General features: G+C 37.5%; 1 protein-coding gene across 1 annotated transcript in view; it reads left to right on the plus strand.

Annotated features, from left to right (window-relative positions):
* TPRG1 (tumor protein p63 regulated 1) overlaps positions 1-23,649 on the plus strand; it is a 157,165-nt gene extending 133,516 nt beyond the window's left edge. Inside the window, exon 6 of the mRNA XM_080825066.1 lies at positions 20,438-23,649. Within this exon, the coding sequence (XP_080681192.1) occupies positions 20,438-20,632 (195 nt within the window). The 3' untranslated portion in view covers positions 20,633-23,649. The remainder of the gene's footprint in view (positions 1-20,437) is intronic.
* The last annotated feature ends 840 nt before the right edge of the window (positions 23,650-24,489 follow it).

Here is a 24,489-nt window from a genome sequence, read left to right on the forward strand (position 1 = left end):
GGGATCGAGCCCCTCATTGGGCTCTCTGTTTGGCAGGAAGCCTACTTCCCCCTCTCTCTCTGCTTGCTTATCTGCCTACTTGTGATCTCTCTCTCTGTCAAATAAGTAAATAAAATCTTTTAGAAAATAAAAAATATATAATGTTTATATTAACCATATTGACTCCTCCTTGCTAATTTCTTACCAAAAATTATAGTGTAATATTATTTAAAAATCACAATACTTGTGTCTGACTGTGTTTATTGCCAAAAGGATACATATAATTTTATGTATGTCATTAAATTCTAATTATTTTGTTCAGAGAAGGAGTATGGGATAGTATGAAGCATAAAGTCAGATATGGCTCTTTGGTCATGTTTGTCATTTTTCTTTCTGGACCTTGGTAGTCTCATTTCTAAAATGGACATAGTGATGATCACTGCCCTTCCTCCTAACTTCATTGGAGCACTGTAAGGTTAAATGGGATAATGTGTATACAAATGCTCCATAAATGGTAAAACAATCAGGAGTTAATTAAGAGTATTTTTATGTCTTTCAATCTCATCTCCCCAAATAGATTTTATCAGGGAGGGATAGTGGCAGGGAGAGTCCTTCTACTCTTCTTTCATCCCCTCTAGGGAAATTCAGGCAGTGCTAGCACACTAGTAGGCAGGAAGTAAAACAATTGGAGCTATAAATGCAGAGAAAGATCAGACTTTTATATTTTCAGTAAAATCCATATACACATAAGAGTGTGCTTATAGGCCAGAAGTAAACCTGGAGACCATAAGCCCCTAACTTCATTGGAGCACTGTAAGGTTAAATGGGATAGACGAAGAAATTCTTGCCTTCTCTGGCCTTTCTACATTTACTTTTATATGCTGTCATTCACTTCCAAACATCACAACTCTCTATATGGTATAAATTAAAAAATTAGCAACATACATCTAAAGTCCTTCTGTGGAGGGATGGCATGCATTGCATTGCCTGCGTTGTTTCCAACACACCTATTCATGCAAGTATGCATATGTATAAAAATATTTTCGATTGATAAGCCTCCTATTTTAAAAAGGATTTGAGACAAAAACATATGTGATTATAAGATAGATAGAGTCTTCATTCTCCCTAATATATAGATGGAGTTGGCTTAAATCCCTTCTGCTCTCAGAAAGGTCAATGGTCTTTACAAGATTGATGCAAACATCCTCAGGGGCTTATGATCTCCAGATTTACCTCCAGCTAATTGCAGGCACTCAGTTAGTTCATTGTATGGATCACGTAATAGTCCAGTTTCATGATGCTGCAAGCCCAAGCTTCAACATCAGCCCCTAACCTGACTCCACCACCCAAAAGCAACAAAACAGAACAAAATGAAAACCAATGAGATCAACAAAAACAGTTACACAAAGGCATTGATGTAAGAGTAGACTTGCTGAGGGTTTCAGGGAAATGGAGTGGGAATTTATATCATAATGAGTCCAAACTTCACGGGGAATATCAGGTCTCCCTGTTTTTAAAATCCTTATTAGTTATAATACTCTGATACATTGCTTCACAATCCTTTCTCCTCTCCTCTGGATCCTGTCTTCCTCCTCCCCAAACACTTGCCTTTCCTCTTCCTCTTTCCCTTCTTCTCCTTTCTTTTTCTTTTTCCTTCTCCTTCTTTTTCTTTTTTTCCCCCTTCTTCTTCTTCTCCTCCTCCTTCTTCTTTTCTTCTTAACAGTTCAGATTATTTTGTCTGTTTCTTTTTTTCTAACACCTGCTAATCCAACCCAAAATGCTTAATAATGTATTTTTCCAAAGTAATTTTCCACCTTTAAAGAAAGTCTAGTTCTGGTCATTAAAATAATATGTATTTTGCATTAATAGTATTTGTATTTTATTGTAAGTTAAAATAAATACCAACAGCCTTGGTTTCTACATCCATCACTTTCTGAGCCAAGCCTCTTATTCCTCATACCTGATGCATTATGTACTTACTCCCTGAGTGTCCTTTGCTGGAAGACGTTCAGGGTAAGGGATTAAAGAATAAGTTCTATTCACTGCAGAGAAATGGCACTGCATTACTCTAATTTCTGATGGTACATTGTTTTATTCTGATATATATATATATATATATATATATATATATATATATCAACGCAATAAAATAATTTTAAAAAGAAGATAAGAAGCAAAATGTCAAATGGAGGGATAGAATAATTTACTCCCAAATACCATGAATGTGGTTAGTAGAATGGTGTATTAATTTACAAGCCTTCTTATTAGTCAAGGCTAAAAGGAAAACTCAATATTTCTAAAGCTCTTGTTAGATGGGAGTAAGATAGCAGGTGTGTGTGTGTGCACTCGAGCTCCCATGTGTGGATGTGAGTATAATGAATGGTCATTTAGTTGGTTGGTTTTCAGTCAATCAAACTATTTTGTGGATCTGTCAAGTGTATTTCCTTTAAGGTTTTTCTCTTAATCTACTCTTCCAAAGCTTTTTTTTTTTTTTTTTTTTTTTTACTTCCTGGCAACAGTCTGGCATTTTTCATTTGCCAAACTATTTCTTACTCAAAGGCCACCCCAAGTCCTGATTCTCTATGAAAACAAATGATCTCCATCTGTGATGTCAGAGGATGAATACTCTGATCCAGTTCTTTGAGCCTTAATTTCTCTTTTGTTGTTGGTTTTATGTCACAATATTATTTGTGTTTAGGATATTTTCCAAGATTGGCCTTGATTAACACTCAGTTATATTAATGTAAATGAGTAAATAAGAAGAAAGATGATTCTGTGGACATATAATTCCTTTTATGTGAGTATTTTGGCATAACATAAGATTTTAAAAGGATGATATAAACTAGTTTTTCCATTCCCCTTATAAATGAAATGGGGAAAAGTGGAAAAATATGGGGAAATTGCATAACTAAATTGAATACCTGAAGTAATTTAACTCAATTTAACAAGTCTATTATGGCAGAGGAAAAGGAATCCTATAGATCTGGGTTACATATAGTCAAAATTTTCAAATTATGTACAATCCAATGGAATAACTTATTTAAGAAATACATTAAAAATCCAAATTTATTCTTACTCAGAGTCTTTTCTTGTATGGCACCTGAAATCTCTTTATTCAACAAGTATTTTCTGACATCTACAAAGTATAGGTATTATTGTTCAGGATACAAACATAAATGAGACAAGATTCATATCTTTGTGGAAGACATTGCTTAACAGAGGAGGTAGATAAAAATGCACAGATTTTTAAATGAGTACTAAGTTGATTAAACTAGAAGTTTAGATCAAATGAAGAGGAGTGGAGGCACATGAAGGTACAAGTAACATTCGTAGAAACAGGGTAATTTATTTTATCTGGAGTTTATGGAATTTTATCTTATATATTCCTATCATGATTATAATGGCTCAAATAATAAGTATAAGGGCTTAAGTTAAGGTCAGTAAGAGTGGAGAGAAAATAAAGAAATTTTGAGATATTCAAGATACAGAATTAATGGAAGCAGGTAACGTACATGACATAGTAGGTGGAGGAGAGAAAGAGGTTGAAAATGATGTAGTTTCTGGTTTGGGTAGATGGTGATTCCATCAATTTCAATGGGGAAAACTGAAAGGAGAGTAGGTTTGGAGGTTCAGTGTAGGATTTGTTGAGTTTGAAACGTCATGGAACATGGAGTTTAGTTGGTTTCAGGCAGCTAGAAATTTAGTTCTGAAACTCAAGAGAGAAAGAAAAACTGGTAATAGAGGTCTCAAATCATATAACTTTGGGTCAAAGCTGAGTCATGGGCTTTGCTGGTCAGGCAGTTACCACAGGAAAGATCATCAATGGACACATTAATTATGCTTAAATCCAAATTCATACTATCTCTAAGTCTCTTAGCACTTGTCTAAAAATTACTATCAAATTTAAGCAATACAGCTTCAAAATACATCATTTTTTTCTTGTATTCATCTCACTAACTCTATAGCATTCTGCATCTGGCAGATATGATGGTCAAATGGCCTCTTTCCAGACATTCTTGCTTATCTCTGAGCCTCACCAACCTGTTTCAATCTGTATATGCATATACTTTGAATTACTCATATAAAACAGATGTAAAAATAAGAAATAATCATTTTTTGGCATTGACTTTCTTGTTACAAGATATAAAAATAATCTCATGTAATATTGTGTAATCAGACGATATTTATTGATTACAGTTTTCATGTAATTCAACTAACAAAAATCCTGTGAGGTCAAGATAGCTATCTCTATTTTTAAAATGAGTATACTTAGAGTGATTAAATCAATTGACTAAGGTATTACAATAAAATGCTCTATTGCCAACCTAAACAATTTACTAATAAGCAAGGAAATGGGTACAAACCTGAAGAAATTCTTTGTGCATATGTGTATGTGTGTATTTATTGATGTAATGAAATGTGATGCATTATACTTATGACAAGACTCAATTATCCTTGATTGTTTCATCCACTTTATATCTGTAATTTGTAGTCTCATTTCCCCTGTTTTAACTGTTGCCTTGCTGGGTTCTTAGGATGTGTGGACAGACTTGCTGGGGTGAACTAATGACCTAGTCCAGAGATGGTGAACAATAGTGAATGGGTCATGAATGATCTATAATCAAACTAAAGGGATCTATAGACCAATCATTTTTACTCTTTTCTGGCATATTTACCCTTCTTTTCAAGGGAAGTATGGAAGTGAACTCATGTTTTGGCAATCAAATGTAACTTGACATCCTTAGTTCCTTAGTTTCCCTTCACATCAATTTGACAAATATTCATTGAATTGCCCACCTAGCATTGAATACTACATGCTAAACAATGTGCTAGTAAGCTGGGATGCTGAGAAGAATAAAACAGATTCTGCCCTCCAGACACTTAGAGAGTAGAGGGAGAAAGCAAAAAAAAAAGTAATTAACAAATTATAATTTAATATGCTAAGACTGTTAATAGAGGGACTCACAAGTTTCTACGGGAGCCCAGAAGAGGGAAAAAGTAAATACGAAAGTTAACAGGTATGATAACATTTGAAGCGAAACTCAAAGTATGAGTGATGTAAGCATCAAAGGATGTGAGAAAAGACATTTTAAAGTAAAAGAAAGGTGGCAGGAACCTGCAAATTACCAAGGTATATGAAATGTTCTTGAATAAAGAATAAAGAATAATTCTTGAATAAAGAATCGCTCGTTTTAGCTAGAATTTAAAACAAGTGTGTGTTGATAGGGAAGAGTTGGGGGAATGGAATAGAAAGAGGATGAAAATTAGGATGTAGAGGAACCTCTCTTGGAGGAAAGAAACGTCTGTCTCAGCCTCCTTTTTCTCTCTACACACCTGAGCATACCCACAGTGACGGCGTCTCCATAAAAACAATTCCAGGTAAAATGTGCCAGGATGATAGAAACATTCTATCCAGCTGTGTGGCTTTTCAATTGGTTTCCAGGATTGGGTGTTGGATGGACTTGCTCTTTATCCCAGCATGCTTCACTTCCTACAGAGGGAAACTTATAGCCTGAAGGTTTGGAAAACCTGCTCAGCTGAGGAATGTGGGCCTGCAGGCATGAAATCTGGTCTCTTTACCCAGTGTAAACAGGAAGCAAGTTATGGTTGTAATAAGGAAAACTGAGACTCTAGGCAGTGAACTGCTGGCAGACGGCACCTGAAGCAGCCAAGGAGCCTAGTCACTCAGCTGGTAAATAATTGCTGTAGAGTCAAGAAGAACGTTCCGGGCTCCCACCACCCTCCCTCCCCCCACCTCCAACACACCCACCCACCCACACACTGCTAGACTTTACCCCAACCAGCACTCAGCTCCTATGTAATTTGAGTTGTTAAAACTTGACCCTCTGTCTTTAAGACTGGAATAAAAGAAGGAGCCAAGGGTGGGTGTATAAAAGCTTTTAGAGAAAAGAATGTGGCTGGTGGCATTCATATCAGATGACATGGCGTTCCTGTCACACAGATTGAGTTCAGGTGCTTGAGATGCTCAAAAGCCAGCTTGGGGACTTGGCCTTTTGTCTGCCTTTCCTTCAATGTGTTACTTGTCACTTTGTCTTCATGGTCCCTCCTCCTTTTAGAGGGCTCACCAAAATGACTAGAAATGAAGTGCATCTGACGCTAATGAAATGCCAGGTTCATGGAGTATGAAATAGTGTCAACTTTTTCTTCCCAGCACTTAGATGCTGAGGCCACAGAGGCTTCTCTGAATGAAGCTGATGATGAGGACTGGAGAAGCATCTGGTCATCTAATCTAAAGACATTTATTGAGCTAGGAAAAGATATCCTGACAGTCCAGAGGGTGTTTGCGATGGAAATGTCGAGGTGAATTGCATTTTGGTCTTCAAGAAGTCATAGTTTGATGATATTTTCAGTGATTTTTTGACAGTATTTGTTGATTCCTGGTAATAGGCTTCCTTAATGGCCTTTGCAATATGTCTCTACGTTCCAGCCTCATCTCTTTCCATTTCCCCAGCCCTTCCTGAAATACATGAATATGTGTATCTGTACATGGAGAGCTTATACACAAACCCTTCAGTTACTAAAGTTGGTTTAATCTTCACAGCCACACTCTGCCTTTGATGCTATTAATATTCTTTTTTTATGGAAAAGGAATGATAAAATTCAGAGAGGTTGAATAACTTGCTCACAGTCATACAGCTTATGTGTGCCTTATTTGCAGCCTAAGACTGGATCTGTTTGATCTCAATGCTCATGTTACATCATACATGCCTCCTTTAGTTCAGTGCTTTCCAACAGGGGATGATTTTTTACCTCCTGGGGAACATTTAGCAATGTCTTAAGACATTTTTGGTTCTCACACCTGGGGTGGGGATACTATTGGTATCTGGTGGGGAGAGGCTATTGAGGATGCTTAACATCCTAAAATATAGAGGACATTGTCCCTCACAGCAAGGAATTATTTGGCACAAAGTAACAATAGTCCCAAGGTAAACTTATGTAGACAAATAGCCACACTTATGATTCAAATTCTTAGAAAACTGGATGAAATATTTAAGTGGAGATCTAAATGAAATGTGATAGAATAAAATATTAATTTTTACCTTCAGTAGACGGGAAGGCAAGTGGGAGAGATAGGATTTGCATTTAGTTTTGAAAAATGAATAGGTGCATAGGCAATATAGATCTTTGTGGACTTGAAAACACTGTCAGAGCTAGAGGTTGCTAGGCAAGCATAGTATAGTGTTTTTTCAAAATTTTTTAGAAGCAAAAGACTTTTTAAAAATAAAATCTTACTTGAAACCCAAATATATAAACCTTTTAAAAATAGAGCAGCTCTAATTGATGTAATTGTAGCAACAGGCGTATGTTACTTCCTTGCCTTCCCATATCTTCTCCCCAAACCATCAGGAATATCTGTTGTTCCAACATTGTTAATAAGAACACTTCCTTTCTTTTCAAAAGAATCTTGGTTTGGATGATAAATCATATGGTCATCCAACCTATGAGGAAATCTGGTGTTCTAAGGAACATGGTGTGAAAATTCTGAGTATAAGTTTTTTTTCTATCCTTTCTGAAAAATAAGGAACATAAATCCTTTGCTAAATATTAGAGTTTTACTGCTCATAATAACAGTATGTTATAACTGTTATAACTAACTAACACTTAAGTCAGGAGACTTCAGTCCAAGGCTTTGCTCAGTTGCTTACAAGTTATTTATCACTGGAAAAATCTCTGAAACACTTGGACCCTCAGTTTACCTATTAGATCCCCTATATGTTACCCCCCAATGCCTAGCATCTTGTCCAACAAAGCTTTCTGAATTTGTGGATTTCTTTTTTTTTTTTTTTTAAGATTTTATTTATTTTTTTGACAGAGAGAGAGAGATCACAAGCAGGCAGAGAGGCAGGCAGGGGGGAGGGGAGAGCAGGCTCCCCGCTGAACAGAGAGCCCGATGTGGGGCTTGATCCCAGGACCCTGAGACCATGACCTGAACCAAAGGGAGAGGCTCAACCCACTGAGCCATCCAGGTGCCCCTGAATTTGTGGATTCCTAATCTCTGCCCTATATCCTATCTTGTGTAGGCTATTAACTTCACTTTATGAATATTGTTCTTGACCTCAGGATCTATAATTATTATTTTGGAATCATTGACTATAGACACAGACCTATCATCTCTATATTTCTTCATGCCCCAGACTCATGTATCCAACTGACCATTAGAAATTACTAAGAGGCTTACTGGGTAGACACCTCGAACCACACATCTAAAACAGAATCCTTGATCCCTGTACCTCACCATGTGCAAGCTCTTCTCTCACCGAGTTTTCCCAACCCAGTAATGAAATCACTTTCTATCTAGTTTCTCACACCAAAAATCTAGGTGTCTTCTTTGATTTCTCTGGTCTCTTCATCCTCTATATTTCCTTATACCAGTAATTTCTATGACTCTGCCTCAAGTAGTATCCCTAAGTCAACCAGTTCTCATGTTCTCCACTGCTCTTTTTGTCCAAGCCACCATCATCTCTTGCCTGGGCTAATGAAGTGATCTACAAACTCCTCTTAATCTTCCTGTTTCCATTCTTGACTCTAAGAGTAAATTCTCCATAGAATAGCCAGGATTATTTAAAACAAAACAAAACAAAACAAAACACAAACAAAACCCCACCAAAATCCAAAAAACATACATCACTGAACTTATCTATAAAATCACTTCGGGACACCTGGGTGGCTCAGTGGGTTAAGCGCTGCCTTTGACTCAGCTCATGATCTCAGGGTCCTGGAATCGAGCCCCGCATTAGGCCCTCTCCTCAGCAGGGAGCCTGCTTCCTCCTCTCTCTCTGCCTGTCTCTCTGCCTACTTGTGATCTCTCTCTCTCTCTCAAATAAATAAATTAAAAAAAATATTTAAAATCACTTCAATGTCTTTATATGGCTCACAAGATGCTCTCTGCCTAAGATTTCACTTCAATCTCTTTTGTTTCATCACTATATTCTAGCTGTATAGGATTTTTTCCCTGTTCCTTGAATAAACTAAGCTCATCCCTACCCCACAGCCTGTACAAGTGCTTTTATTTTCTCCCTGGACTACCACATGGTTACCTCTTTTTCATCCTTTGGGCCTCGGATCAAGTTTTACTTTCTCAGAAAGATGTGCCCTGAATTCAATATCTAAAATAACCCTCAATCCTGTTATTTTGCCCTTTTCCACATTTTATTTTCTCCTAGAATTTATCACCATCAAAATCACCTATATTTACTTTTTCTCATACTACAAGATTGTAATATCCATGGGAACAGGATGACCATCTTGTCTCTTTAGTCACAGCACTTAGAAAATGCCTGGTGAATAGTGTAGGTGTTTCATTAATATTTTTTGGATGATTTTAGAGCTTTTTAATCTATTAGTGACATAGAGAGTTAGTTTACAGTATTAATACTGATATAAATAATTCATATATCCATAGAAAATTAAAGCTGTTAAAACTAAAATGACAGCTGGTAACCTCACATAGTTAATAAATAAAGTGAGGAATTGCATGTTATTTTTGACATTAAGAAGCAAAATTTGGCCAAGGAAAATTAGTGTTAGTAGAGTTAAACACAAAATTAAATTGACAACTAAAAACACACTCAGGAAAATAATAATATTAAAAGTAATCTTCTCAGAAGAAAACTTAAAAATGACAAAACTTGAAATGGATAAAAATCAACTTTTTGATTTAATTTAATTTTATATACATGAATTCATTCAATGGAAATTTTTCAGAAAAAAAATGGAACAATTTATAAATTATTCCTTTCAGATGTAAAATTCTTCAATGAACCCAATTGTCTTAGTGTAATTCATGTCAGAAAACACAATCTTAATGAAAATTCAGTAATGCCGGCATAACTTTGGTGTAGGTTTATATTAAAAAATATAGAGATAAGAGAAACAAAGTAAAAGTGTCATCTTGCACCTGGTTTTCTTTGGAAATTTTCTCCTTGAAAAAGTGAAAACTTCAATAATCTTGAGGAACCAGTATTTAGGATTTTCTCTCAATTAAGAGTTTAAAGGCTTGGTCAAGATGGCGGAGAAGTAGCAGGCTGAGACGACATCGGGTAGCAGGAGATCAGCTAGATAGCTTATCTAACCATTGTGAACACCTACAAATCCAACGGGAAATCGAAGAGAAGAAGAGCAACAATCCCAGAAACAGAAAATCGATCACTTTCTGAAAGGTAGGACCTGCGGAGAAGTGAATCCAAAGCGACGGGAAGATAGACCCCGGGGGGAGGGGCCGGCACCCGGCAAGCGGCGGAGCGACGGAGCACAAAATCGGGACTTTTAAAAGTCGGCTCCACTGGGAGACATCGCTCCAGAGGCTAAACTGGGGAGAAACCCAGGCGGGGTCAGCATAACCCCAGGACCCGCGGGGTCACAGAAGGACTGGGGGTGTCTAAGTGCCGCAGAGCTCGCAGGTATTAGAGCGGGGAAGCCGGCTATAGCGACAAAGCCGAGGAGTGAGCTCTAAGCCCGGGGTTACCTTGTGCCGGTCGCAGGCTGGGAGGGCTCGGAGCGTGGCCAGAGGCCACGGAGACAAAAGCGACCCGGCGCTTTTCTCCAGCTCCAACAATTGACTGCTTTCCTCAAGGCGCGACCGCAAGCCAGGGAGGCGGGGCTGTTGGGCGCTTTGCTCTGAGAGCGCACTGAGGAGCGGAACCCCAAGCTCTCGGCTCCTCCGGGCCGAGAGATTGGGAGGCCGCCATCTTCATTCCCGTCCTCCGGAACTCTACGGAAAGCGCTCAGGGAACAAAAGGTCCCGAAAGCAAACCCGAGCGGATTCCTTAGCCCGGCCCCTGTCAAGGGCGGTGCAATTCCGCCTGCGGCAAGGACAATTGAGAATCACTACAACAGGCCCCTCCCCCAGAAGATCAACAAGAAACCGATCCAAAACCAACTTCAGTCACCAAGAACAGCGGAATTCCACAGCAGGAGAAAGCAAATCCTACCTGGACAAAATGACAAGGCGGAAAAACTCACCTCAAAAAAAAGAACAAGAGGCCGTACCGAAGGCTGGAGACCTAATCAATACAGACATAGGTAGCATGACAGATCTAGAGTTCAGAATGACAATTCTCAAGGTTCTAGCTGGACTCGAAAAAGGCATGGAAGATATTAGAGAAACCCTCTCCGGAGAGATAAAAGCCCTTTCTGGAGAAATAAAAGAACTAAAATCTAACCAAGTTGAAATCAAAAAAGCTATTCATGAGGTGCAATCAAAAATGGAAGCTCTCACTGCCAGGATAAATGAGGCAGAAGAAAGAATTAGTGACATAGAAGACCAAATGACAGAGAATAAAGAAGCTGAGCAAAAGAGAGACAAACAACTACTGGAACACGAGGAGAGGATTCGAGAGATAAGTGACACCATAAGACGACACAACATTAGAATAATTGGGATTCCAGAAGAAGAAGAAAGAGAGAGGGGAGCAGAAGGTATATTGGAGACAATTATTGGAGAGAATTTCCCTAATATGGCAAAGGGAACAAACATCAAAATCCAGGAGATGCTAAGAACGCCCCTCAAAATCAATAAAAATAGGTCCACACCTCGTCACCTGATAGTAAAATTAACAAGTCTTAGCGACAAAGAGAAAATCCTGAAAGCAGCCCGGGAAAAGAAGTCTGTAACATACAAGGGTAAAAACATTAGATTGGCAGCGGACCTATCCACAGAGACCTGGCAGGCCAGAAAGAACTGGCATGATATATTCAGAGCACTAAACGAGAAAAACATGCAGCCAAGAATACTATATCCGGCTAGGCTATCATTGAAAATAGGAGAGATAAAGAGCTTCCAGGACAAACAAAAGCTGAAAGAATTTGCAAACACCAAACCAGCTCTACAGGAAATATTGAAAGGGGTCCTCTAAGCAAAGAGAGACCCTAAAAGTAGTAGATCAGAAAGAAGCAGAAACAATATACAGTAACAATCACCTTACAGGCAATACAATGGCACTAAATTCATATCTCTCAATAGTTACCCTGAATGTTAATGGGCTAAATGCCCCAATCAAAAGACACAGGGTATCAGAATGGATAAAAAAACAAAACCCATCAATATGCTGCCTACAAGAAACTCATTTTAGACCCGAAGACACCTCCAGATTTAAAGTGAGGGGGTGGAAAACAATGTACCATGCTAATGGACATCAGAAGAAAGCTGGGGTGGCAATCCTTATATCAGATCAATTAGATTTTAAGCCAAAGACTATAATAAGAGATGAGGAAGGACACTATATCATACTCAAAGGGTCTGTCCAACAAGAAGATCTAACAATCTTAAATATCTATGCCCCTAACATGGGAGCAGCCAACTATATAAACCAATTAATAACAAAATCAAAGAAATACATCGACAGTAATACAATAATAGCAGGGGACTTTAACACTCCCCTCACTGAAATGGACAGATCATCTAAGCAAAAGATCAACAAGGAAATAAAGGCCTTAAATGACACACTGGACCAGATGGACATCACAGATATATTCAGAACATTCCATCCCAAAGCAACAGAATATACATTCTTCTCTAGTGCACATGGAACATTCTCCAGAATAGACCACATCCTGGGTCATAAATCAGGTCTCAATCGCTACCAAAAGATCGAGATCATTCCCTGCATATTTTCAGACCACAATGCTCTGAAGCTCGAACTCAATCACAAGAGGAAATTTGAAAAGAATGCAAATACATGGAGACTAAACAGCATCCTTCTAAAAAATGAATGGGTCAACCAGGAAATTAAAGAAGAATTGAAAAAATTCATGGAAACAAATGATAATGAAAACACAACAGTTCAAAATCTGTGGGACACAACAAAGGCAGTCCTGAGAGGAAAATATATAGCAGTGCAAGCCTTTCTCAAGAAACAAGAAAGGTCTCAAATACACAACCTAACCCTACACCTAAAGGAGCTGGAGAGAGAACAACAAAGAAAGCCTAAACCCAGCAGGAGAAGAGAAATCATAAAGATCAGAGCAGAAATCAATGAAATAGAAACTAAAAAAACAATAGAACAAATCAACAAAACTAGGAGCTGGTTCTTTGAAAGAATTAATAAGATTGATAAGCCCCTGGCCAGACTTATCAAAAAGAAAAGAGAAAGGACACAAGTAAATAAAATCATGAATGAAAGAGGAGAGATCACAACCAACACCAAAGAAATACAAACAATTATAAGAACATACTATGAGCAACTCTACGGCAACAAATTTGACAACCTGGAAGAAATGGATACATTTCTAGAGATGTATAAACTACCACAACTGAACCAGGAAGAAATAGATAACCTGAACAGACCCATAACCAGTAAGGAGATTGAAACAGTCATCAAAAATCTCCAAACAAACAAAAGTCCAGGACCAGACGGCTTCCCAGGGGAATTCTACCAAACATTTAAAGAAGAATTAATTCCTATTCTCCTGAAACTGTTCCAAAAAATAGAAATGGAAGGAAAACTTCCAAACTCATTCTATGAGGCCAGCATCACCTTGATCCCAAAACCAGACAAGGTTCCCACCAAAAAAGAGAATTACAGACCAATATCCTTGATGAACACAGATGCGAAAATTCTCACCAAAATACTGGCCAATAGGATCCAACAGTACATTAAAAGGATTATTCACCACGACCAAGTGGGATTTATTCCAGGGCTGCAAGGTTGGTTCAACATCCGCAAATCCATCAATGTGATACAATACATTAATAAAAGAAAGAGTAAGAACCATATGATACTCTCAATAGATGCTGAAAAAGCGTTTGACAAAGTGCAGCATCCCTTCCTGATTAAAACTCTTCAAAGTGTAGGGATAGAAGGCACATACCTCAATATTATCAAAGCCATCTATGAAAAACCCACCGCAAATATCATTCTCAATGGAGAAAAACTGAAAGCTTTTCCGCTAAGGTCAGGAACACGGCAGGGATGTCCGTTATCACCACTGCTGTTCAATATAGTACTAGAAGTCCTAGCCTCAGCAATCAGACAACAAAAAGAAATTAAAGGCATCCAAATCGGCAAAGAAGAAGTCAAACTATCACTCTTTGCAGATGATATGATACTATATGTGGAAAACCCAAAAGGCTCCACTCCAAAACTGCTAGAACTTATACAGGAATTCAGTAAAGTGTCAGGATATAAAGTCAATGCACAGAAATCAGTCGCATTTCTTTACACTAACAACAAGACAGAAGAAAGAGAAATTGAGGAGTCAGTCCCATTTACAATCGTACCCAAAACCATAAGATACCTAGGAATAAATCTAACCAAAGAGGCAAAGAATCTATACTCAGAAAACTATAAAGTACTCATGAAAGAAATTGAGGAAGACAAAAAGAAATGGAAAAATATTCCATGCTCATGGATTGGAAGAACAAATATTGTGAAAATGTCTATTCTACCTAAAGCAATCTACACATTTAATGCAATCCCTATCAAAATCCCATCCATTTTTTTTAAAGAAATAGAACAAATAATCCTAAAATTTATATGGAACCAGAAAAGACCTCGAATAGCCAAAGGAATATTGAAAAAGAAAGCCAAAGTCGGTGGCATCACAATTCCAGACTTCAAGCTCTATTACAAAGCTGTCATCATCAAGACAGTATGGTACTGGCACAAAAACAGACATATAGACCAATGGAACAGAATAGAGAGCCCAGAAATAGACCCTCAACTCTATGGTCAACTAATCTTCGACAAAGCAGGAAAGAATATCCAATGGAAAAAAGACAGCCTCTTCAACAAATGGTGCTGGGAAAATTGGACAGCCACATGCAGAAAAATGAAATTGGACTTTTTCCTTACACCACACACGAAAATAGACTCAAAGTGGATGAAGGACCTCAATGTGCGAAAGGAATCTATCAAAATCCTTGAGGACAATGCAGGCAGCAACCTCTTTGACCTCAACCGCAGCAACTTCTTCCTAGGAACATCGCCAAAGGCAACAGAAGCAAGGGCAAAAATGAACTATTGGGATTTCATCAAGATCAAAAGCTTTTGCACAGCAAAGGAAACAGTTAACAAAACCAAAAGACAACTGACAGAATGGGAGAAGATATTTGCAAACGACATATCAGATAAAGGGCTCGTATCCAAAATCTATAAAGAGCTTATCAAACTCAATACCCAAAGAACAAATAATCCAGTCAAGAAATGGGCAGAGGACATGAACAGACATTTCTGCAAGGAAGACATCCAGATGGCCAACAGACACATGAAAAAATGCTCCACATCACTCGGCATCAGGGAAATACAAATCAAAACCACAATGAGATACCACCTCACACCAGTCAGAATGGCTAAAATTAACAAGTCAAGAAATGACAGATGCTGGCGAGGATGCGGAGAGAGGGGAACCCTCCTACACTGTTGGTGGGAATGCAAGCTGGTGCAACCACTCTGGAAAACAGTGTGGAGGTTCCTCAAAAAACTGAAAATAGAGCTACCCTACGACCCAGCAATTGCACTCCTGGGTATATATCCTAAAGATACAAACGTGGTGCTCCGAAGGGGCACGTGCACCCGAATGTTTATAGCAGCAATGTCCACAATAGCCAAACTGTGGAAAGCGCCTAGATGTCCATCAACAGATGAATGGATAAAGAAGATGTGGTATATATACACAATGGAATACTATGCAGCCATCAAAAGACATGAAATCTTGCCATTTGCGACGACGTGGATGGAACTAGAGGGTATCATGCTTAGCGAAATAAGTCAATCGGAGAAATATAACTATCATATGATCTCTTTGATATGAGGAAGTGGAGATGCAAGGTGGGGGGGTTTGGGGAGAGGTAGGAAAAGAAAAAATGAAAAGATGGGATTGGGAGGGAGACAAACCATAAAAGACTCAATCTCAAGAAACAGACTGAGGGTTGCGGGGCGGAAGGGGGACGGGAGAGGGTGGTGGGGAAATGGACATTGGGGAGGGTATGGGCTATGATGAGTGCTGTGAAATGTGTAAACCAGACGATTCACAGACCTGTACCCCTGGGGATAAAAATACATTATATGTTTATTAAAATAAAAAAATTAAAAAAAAAAAACAAACAAACAAAAAAAAAGAGTTTAAAGCCTTTTTATTTTGAAATAATTTTAGACTTACAGGAAATTGCAAAGATGGTAAAGTTTCCATGAACCTGTCATTCAAATTCTTCTAACAACTTACATTATAATATAATATAATATAATATAATATAATATAAATCAAAACCTGGGAATTCAATAGTGGTACAATAATATTAAGTAAACTAGAGGCCTTATTCAAATTTTACTTTTTTTTGGTTGTTGTTTGTTTGTTTGTTTGTTTTATGTTTCCTAACATCCTCTGTTTGTCCCAAGCTTCAGATCAGGATAACATATTATATTGAGCTGTTCTGTCCCTTTATTCTCCTCCAAACTCTGACAGTCTCTCATTCTTCCTTTTTTTTTAAAATTTAAATTGCATTAGCCAACATACATCATTAGTTTTGATATAATGTTCGATGATTTATTAGTAGCTTATAGAACCCAGTGCTCGTCACATCCTTCACTCTTCCTTTGTTTACATGATCTTAGCACTTCGGATGAATACTGGTCAATTGTTTTGTAGAATGTTTCTTAATTTGGGTTTGCCTGATGTTTTCTCATAATTGAATTGTGGCCTGCTTTTTTGGTGCAGGTACTAGAGAGATGATGTTTGTCTTTACTGTAGGCTCACAATGTGTATATGCCTTATTACTAGTGATGTTAACCTTGATCACTTGTTTAAAATGGTGTATGCTGGATTTCCCCTCTGCAAAGTCTGTATTTCTCCCTTTATAACTGATAAATATCTTGGGGGAGATACTTTGATGCTCAAGCCATGTTTTTCAAAATCCTGTTTTCTGAGTAGAATTTAATATATCCTTTGACATCCAGAGAACTCTGTTGCTTTTAAAAAGCTCATATCAGAGTTAAAAAATTGTATTTTGGAGTCTATGATTCAAATTAAGGAAATTAGCATTCCAAGTATGGAACTGAAAGGAATGGGACTGTGGAAGTCAAAATCTTTTCTTCCTATAAATAATGAAAATATTTGTACCTATAAATACTATGCTTTATAAAATATTTTTGGATAATTAACTTAAATTCATAAACAATCTGACGAGGTTGGCATTTAGTAGTATTATCCTCATCATTATTATTTTCCCATTTTCAGATGTATAAAGTAAGGCTCAGTGAGCTTATATGGTTTTATCCAAGGTCTAACCATCAGTAACTGATAGAACAAGAAAACATAACTGGCCTTGTGTATCTAATGCTAAGCATTTTCCCACTATACAGTGATGAAATAGACATGGTTAGATAGCAGTGAGTTCCATATCATTGGATATGTCCATGGAGAGGGATGTGGCTTCTTGGTAAGGATGTGGCAAGACATAACAATAGATGAATGGTGAATTGATAAGCTTAAGATCAATTCTGACCTTGAGAATATATGATTATTAAATATAGTGATTAGATGTCCATGTTATTAACTTATTCTTTTCTACTTTCCTCTTTGAAAGTTGAAGAAAGGTTACTTCTTTCTGCTTTTCTTATTCAATCAACTAAAACACTGGTGGAATTTGCTGAAAGGAAGGATGTCCTTCCTTTTAGATGTGTGATTGTAGCTTGTATCTTTCAGAAGCAGCAATGTTTAGATCCTTTTTAAGATCTCAAAGAGGATGTTGGAACTGCAAGTAGTAATAAGAAGTACCTTCTATCTGTCATTGCTGTTAGCATGGAGAACAAGCAAAACCCTACTTCTTTGTTAGTTACATTCTTTAGACTCAGTGAAGTGAGTCCATTTTTTTAAATTAATGTTTTGGTATTACTCAATTACTTTAACTCTTACTTTAAAGAAAAATAGAGAGACGGGGCACCTGAGTGGCTCAAATGGTTAAGTGTCCAACTCTTTTTTTTTAAATTTTAAGAATATTTATTTATTTAATTGAAAGAGAGAGGGTGAGAGAAAGCATGAGAGAGGAGAAGGTTAGAGGGAGAAGCAAACTCTCAATGGAGCTGGGAGCCTGATGTGGGACTCGATCTCAGGACTCCAGGATCATTACCTGAGCTGAAGGCAGTCACTTAACCAACTGAGCCATCCAGGTGCCCTAAGTGTCCAACTCTTAATTTTGGCTCAGGTCACAATCTCTGGGTTGTGGGATTGAGCCCCTCCTCAGCCTCCATGCTCAACAGGGAGTCTACTTGAGATTCTCTCTCTCTCCCTCTGCTCCTCTTCCACTTGCACATGTACTCGGTCTCTCAAATAAATAAATCTTAAAAAAAATTAAAAAAGAAAAGTAGAGAGACAAATATATCTGTCTATTTGGAAAACCTAGAGATATTGAGGTAGTCCAGAAAACTATGTTGCTTTATCATCATAATCATTTTTTTAACTTCTGATATTATGATATTATCTAAAATCTGTAGATCTCAATGCTTTTCAAAAGAATGAACTAAGGCTTAAAAGGGCAAATGAATTTACAATGTTACACAGTTAGAAAATTATAGAAGTTTTATTTGCATGACCTTTTTTTTTTTTTTTTTTTTTTTTGCTTATGGGTTGGGTTAACTAGCAATAGTAGATACATTCTAAATTTTAAATGTTTTTTTCTTACTTATAAGGAAACTAAGACTAGAATGAAGAAGTGGTTTGCCCAAGAGCAATATAAAATTAAGAATCCAGGATAAGATCTATATGAAAAATTATATTATGGGGAAAGACTACAGACTTCTCTATCTTCATTGAATCATCAATCTTGTGTTAGTCTCTTAAAGCAAAGATTTGTCTCCTCATGGGCAAATGGGAAGAACAATGATCACTTTTCATAGTATGCTTAATAATTTGAATTGATATAGGAATATACTCTAACAAGAGTCTTAATTTAGATTAGTGGCCAGCTGCCTAGGAAACAGATTTGGATCTCACTGTGAATAAGATTTTATTCCCCATGTTCTTTTTCACTGTGATGCAGAAAGTGGAGTTACTGTGGATAAGTCATTTACCTTCCATGAACCTTGGTTTTCTAACATGGAAGTCGTGATAGCTTCTTTGACTTACCTAATACATTTATATAAGAAAGAAATAATGGAAATACAAAGAGCGTATTGGAAATACAAAGATATGAGCTTTCCTACTTCATTTCCTTACTTGTTTCTCTGTTTAGAATGCTCCCTGAATTACCTCCTCTTAATCCAATTCATCTTGGCTTGAACAAAAAAAGGAATTTTTCTTTTACTCACTTAACTTAAAACTTCAAGGTTGACTGATCTAATAACTTGAATGACTTTGTCAATAATTCATCTTTCTCTACATCTTAGTTCTTTCACTTTTGTGGGCTTACTTCTCAGTCGGGTTCTTACTATGTGTGGCAAAATGACCATGAATACCTCCAGGCTTGTATTCTATCATTTTTATAACAATATTGTTCATGTGCTCATTCTGAACCAATCTCTGTGACCAGAAAAATGGAGTCCTCTGATTGACTAGGCCTGAACCATATGCTAAAGTCAGAGCCACTTAAACTCTGTGGGCTAAATGGGATAGGGTGGTTCTCCAAAAAACAAAGGAGGTACTCTTGTTGGAAGAAGTATCTCCAATGATGGAAAGGATGCTGGGTTGGAAAAAAACAACAGCTGTTGACAAGGCTTTTCCTAACCCCATTTTACCTAATGTAACCCTGTGAACCCTTTAAGGATTGTCTCAAGAGTTTCCTTTTGAGGTCATTTCTGATCCTCTCGTTACATATGATTTCTCCTTCTTTTGTGTTACCTTAGCATCTTGTGCTTATTTTGCTTTTTATTTTCACAAACCTTGTGTAATCATTACAAGTTCATTTCTTAGGGGCACCTCGGTATCTCTGTCTGTTGAGCATCTGACTCTTGGTTTTGGCTCAGGTCACGCTCTTGGGGTCATGGGATTGAGCCCCACCTGGGGTTGCATGCTTAGCACCAAGGTCTGATTATCCCTTTCCCTCTACTCCTACCCTGCTCTCTCTGCCTCTCTCAAATAAATAAATAAAATCTTAAAAAAAAAAAAAAAGAACTTCATTTCTTAGATTATTATAGTATCACTTCTTTGGAGACAGAGACTCTATCTTACTTGTCATTAAATCTTCAGCAGCACCCAATAGGTGTCTGATTCATAATAGACTATCAGCAAATATTTATTAAACTGACTTCTTAATGTCGTACAAATTATGAAGGATGAAAAATAAACAGGATGAGGCAGATAATTTCATTATGTACATAATCTATTGACAGATGAATTTATAGAAGACTAACGGAAGCAATGTTGATTATTCTGAGAAACGATTTCTATATAAGTAAGGATAGTTGCAGCCTCAGGAGAGTTGTCCACTTCAGTGAGGACTGGCTGGGGAGGAAGTGTCTCTGGACCTACTTTACATTTACTAACTGTGCCTTCTTTTCCTCTTCAGTTGTCTGGGTTCACGTCTACGCTTGTTCCAGCTATCCAGAATGCCCACAAGAATTCCACTGGATCTGAAAGAGGAAAGGGACTGATGGTGCTAACTGAACCCATTTTGATTGAAACCTACATGGGACTGATGTCATTCATTGGAAACCGCAACAAACTTGGTTATTCCCTTGCCCGCGGGAGTATTGGTTTTTGAGATGTTTTTTGGTGTATAAGTATGTCATCCACTGATACATATTTATCGAAGATTCTGTTTCAGGCCACCATAGTTTTGGATTGAAACAATTCATTATTTCTAAATACTATAACATGATTTTGAATACTTAGTGTCTTAGGAAATCTAAAAGCTTGACTAGATCGATATGTGTACACTTCAGACCTCGTGTAAGTATAACCAAATTTCCTAAAACCAGAAAATATATTCTCTTAAGCTCATCAAATAATGTTATCAATGAATGCCTGATCATAAACTGAGGGTAGACTCTGGGTTCTTATTCTTCTGTCCTCTAAATGTAGGCATTTTCTGGATCTTGATCTTGAGTCCTTTGATTCTGATCTTCTCTTTCATTGGGGTCTGACTATATCATTTTAGCTACTCTTTTTGTGAGGATGAATTACAAGTCCATATTTTTATCCCTGATATTGCTTCAAGATTCAGTTTTGTATTTCTTTCTGCTGATCATGTATATCAGTGTTCCAACAGCCACTCACATTCAACATCTTCAAAATCCTAGAGTTCTCTGTGGCATTTTTATGGTTCCAGTCATCATCCCTGAAAGCCATCAGTTTTGATATATCTAAATTCCTTGCTAAATAATTTCATATAGTATCTTTCTGTGTCTGCTTGGACAGCTATTACAAAATTCCACAGACTGGGTGGCTTATAAGCAACAGAAATGTATTTTTTGGAGGCTGGAATTCAGAACAGGCTGCCATCATAGGCAGGTGAGGGTCCTCTTCCCAAGTGACAGACTTCTTGTCATATCCTCACATAGTAAAGGGCAAGAGGGTTCTCTTGTGCTTCTTTTATTAATTTTATTCATGAGGGCTCTGCTTTCATGACCGAATCACCTCCCAGAGGCCACTTCTTAATACCATCACATTGGGTTTTAGGATTTCAGCATATGAATTTTGGGGTGACACAAACGCTCAGATCATAGCAATACCAAATTTATGTATGGCTTAGCATTGTACCCCAATGCCCAGATGTCAAACTTAAAGTTCATTCTTATTTCAACCTTGTTCATGAACTCTTTTGTCTTTCCGTTTTCACAGGTGTGTATTATTAGATCAAGTCTAATTCTGTTCCCCTGGATAATTTTGCCACTGCCTTTTACTTGGGATCTTTGATCTGAGGCTGCCTCTGTTCTAATCCAGCCTGCATTTGGTTGCCAGATTTCTAAAGCACGATTTGACCCTCTCACTCCCTGCTTAAGAACTTTTAATCGTTCTGCAGTTTTTTGTTCAAACATTTATTTCATTTTATTTTACAATAGCAGACACTTTGCGTCTATTGAAATATGTTTTAGACTCTTAATGTGTAGAACAGATAGAAGTAAGGCCACTAAGATTGAAGTGGACATGGGAATGCCTCGGATTCCTCTTTTTATGGGTCTCGGAGGTGCCCCCTGTGGAATGTTGATGGATCCCAGAAGGTTTTGAAGAGCATGTTTTCAAAAATACTGTCTTATCTTATTCTGTTCCCTTTGCTCTTTTCTCTCATATTTTCTCTCTTCCTTTCCCTGATGAACAACTCAGGAGATTATCTCATCTGTTCTCATCTCTTTGAGTTTTTCTTTTTTCAATTTTACAATTTTATTTTTCTAGTATATTTTGAAAAGTTTCTTTGAATGATGAACACTATAAATATTATTACAATCAGCTTTTCAAGTCTGTCTCAAGACTGAAAGTTAAGACGCATTGGTTTATATTCAAGTTAAAAATTCCAGCTATTTTTGGGGGGGGGGTGTGGCTTGTGAAGAGTTTATTTTTAAAGTCTTTTCTTCTAAAATTTTATTTCTTCAATGTCAAAGATTTGTCCTCTGATTCATTAACAAACATCAATTTGATGCAGACAGTCAAAACCCACACCTTAAATAACCTTCATTTTATTTAGTCTTTGTCATTGTTTACTTCCATTAACATTTCTCTTTTTCTCTCTCTTTCCCCTTCACAGCACCCACTTCCTATTCAACAGCCCCTGCACACCCCCCCAACCTTGATGGCAAATATTGTTATAGTCCCCAAGGCAGGGAACTTCTATTCAGACTGTAAAAGGAAATGTTGAAATCCTTAGCTGTCCTGTCAACAGTAGTGGAATGAAAAGTCGTTGGATTGTTTTGGCAGTGGTTCTGAAGCAGGCATAATTGGCAAATTATTATAACACTGTTGCCCAAAAATCCCTGTTTGCCTCAAGATAGTGGCATTTGTTGGCAGAAGCATCTGAAATGTCCAGCACATTCTTTTGAGTTACCATTTAAGGATCAGCCTGACAATAGACTTCTTTCTGCACATTTGTCCCTCTGGTAACCTAGGACAGACTGTTCCCAAGTGACTTTCTAAAGAGTACAGTGCAGGCCCATCAATGCAAAAGGTGAGAAGAGGGAGATGTCTCTTAGCTCTGAGGTCTAGCCTCTAACAGATAGGATAAACATTTAACAACACTGGAACTGTTTGCTGTGGAGAAGAATGAACTCAGGGATGATGACATGAGAATGCTTTGCACATTTCACAAAGACTGTCTAGTGTGATATCCCATAAACTGATATGTGGGACCTAAAAAGCAGGCTATGACTAGAGGATGAAAGGATTCAGGAATCTAGAAGGTGCGTTAAGGTAAAAAAAAACTTCTTACAGATAGGGATGTCGAAGATGGAATGGTTGCCCCTTGGAAGAGGAAGCCTGCCATCACTTGATGTAGGGCCTAGATGAAGTGGATATTGTGAACAGGATTGACAAATGGGTGATTGATATTATACTTTAAAGCTAAAGACCTTACTATGATCCTCCAAATAATTGTTACTAATGATTAGACAATTAAATCATTTTTTCTTTGAAAAGAATTGAATCAGTCAAATGAGACCCTAGAAAATTACCTCAACTTTCCCAAGATTTAATTTCCTCATCTGTAAAATGGAGACAGTGATAACTTTTCTGCCCACTTCATAAAGATCTTGTAAGGACTGAATGAAATGAGGTTAAATTATTGTATTTAAAACAAAAAAAAAAACAAAAAAAACCAAAAAAACATCGAGTACCTGCCGTAGAGTGATAAGACTTAGAAGCAGAAAGTAGGACAATATCCTAGGGAACTATATTTAGTTCCCCCTGGGAATTTTTCCTTGGTCACTGTGGACCTTCTGACCATCATTCTCCCATTTGATCCTTGGTGTTCTAACTTGGGATCCTTGGTGTTCTAACTTGGGATCCTTGTCCATAAGCTCAACAGGAAATACAAACCACAGATCAGGGGACCTACTATATGCCTGGACTGTTCATTCAGACTGTCATCTGAACTATACTCATAAAGTTTCTGAAAGGGACATCATTAATTTGGGAATATGATTATTTATAAGAGCCATTAAGTATCAGGCACATCATCATAAAAATGCCGTGGTTGGCCATCTTCTTTATCTGATCTTTATCCCATTCAGGAAGACCTTGATAAATCTCCTTTCAAAAACTGCTTGAACGTCTTTATTGACAGATAGTTCAAGGTTTCTTGATAGATCTTGGGTCGTTCTGATGGTTAGAATATTCTTCTTCTTTTGATTAAGACTCTGTAACATCCACCTGCCCAGACTTCAGGGATTTCAAAAAAAAAAAAAAAAATTCTTTTGTTGGAGTGAGTTTAGCTTCAGTTTTCACACTGGGATACCGGGATGTGGGATACTTGGGTACAGAGGTGAGGTTGGTAGATTCTCTAATGTGTACAAGAAGGGGAGTTGTCAAGAATTGTTGAGCCTGACCTTCAAGTGGGCAATAGGGCCTCCTCGGAAGCCTGACCTTTGGCCATTCTCTAAGGCAGAAAAGAGAAGCCAGTTGATATGCTTC

The sequence above is a fragment of the Martes martes genome (genome assembly GCF_963455335.1).
Source record: "Martes martes genome assembly, chromosome: 1".
Taxonomy (NCBI): domain Eukaryota; kingdom Metazoa; phylum Chordata; class Mammalia; order Carnivora; family Mustelidae; genus Martes; species Martes martes.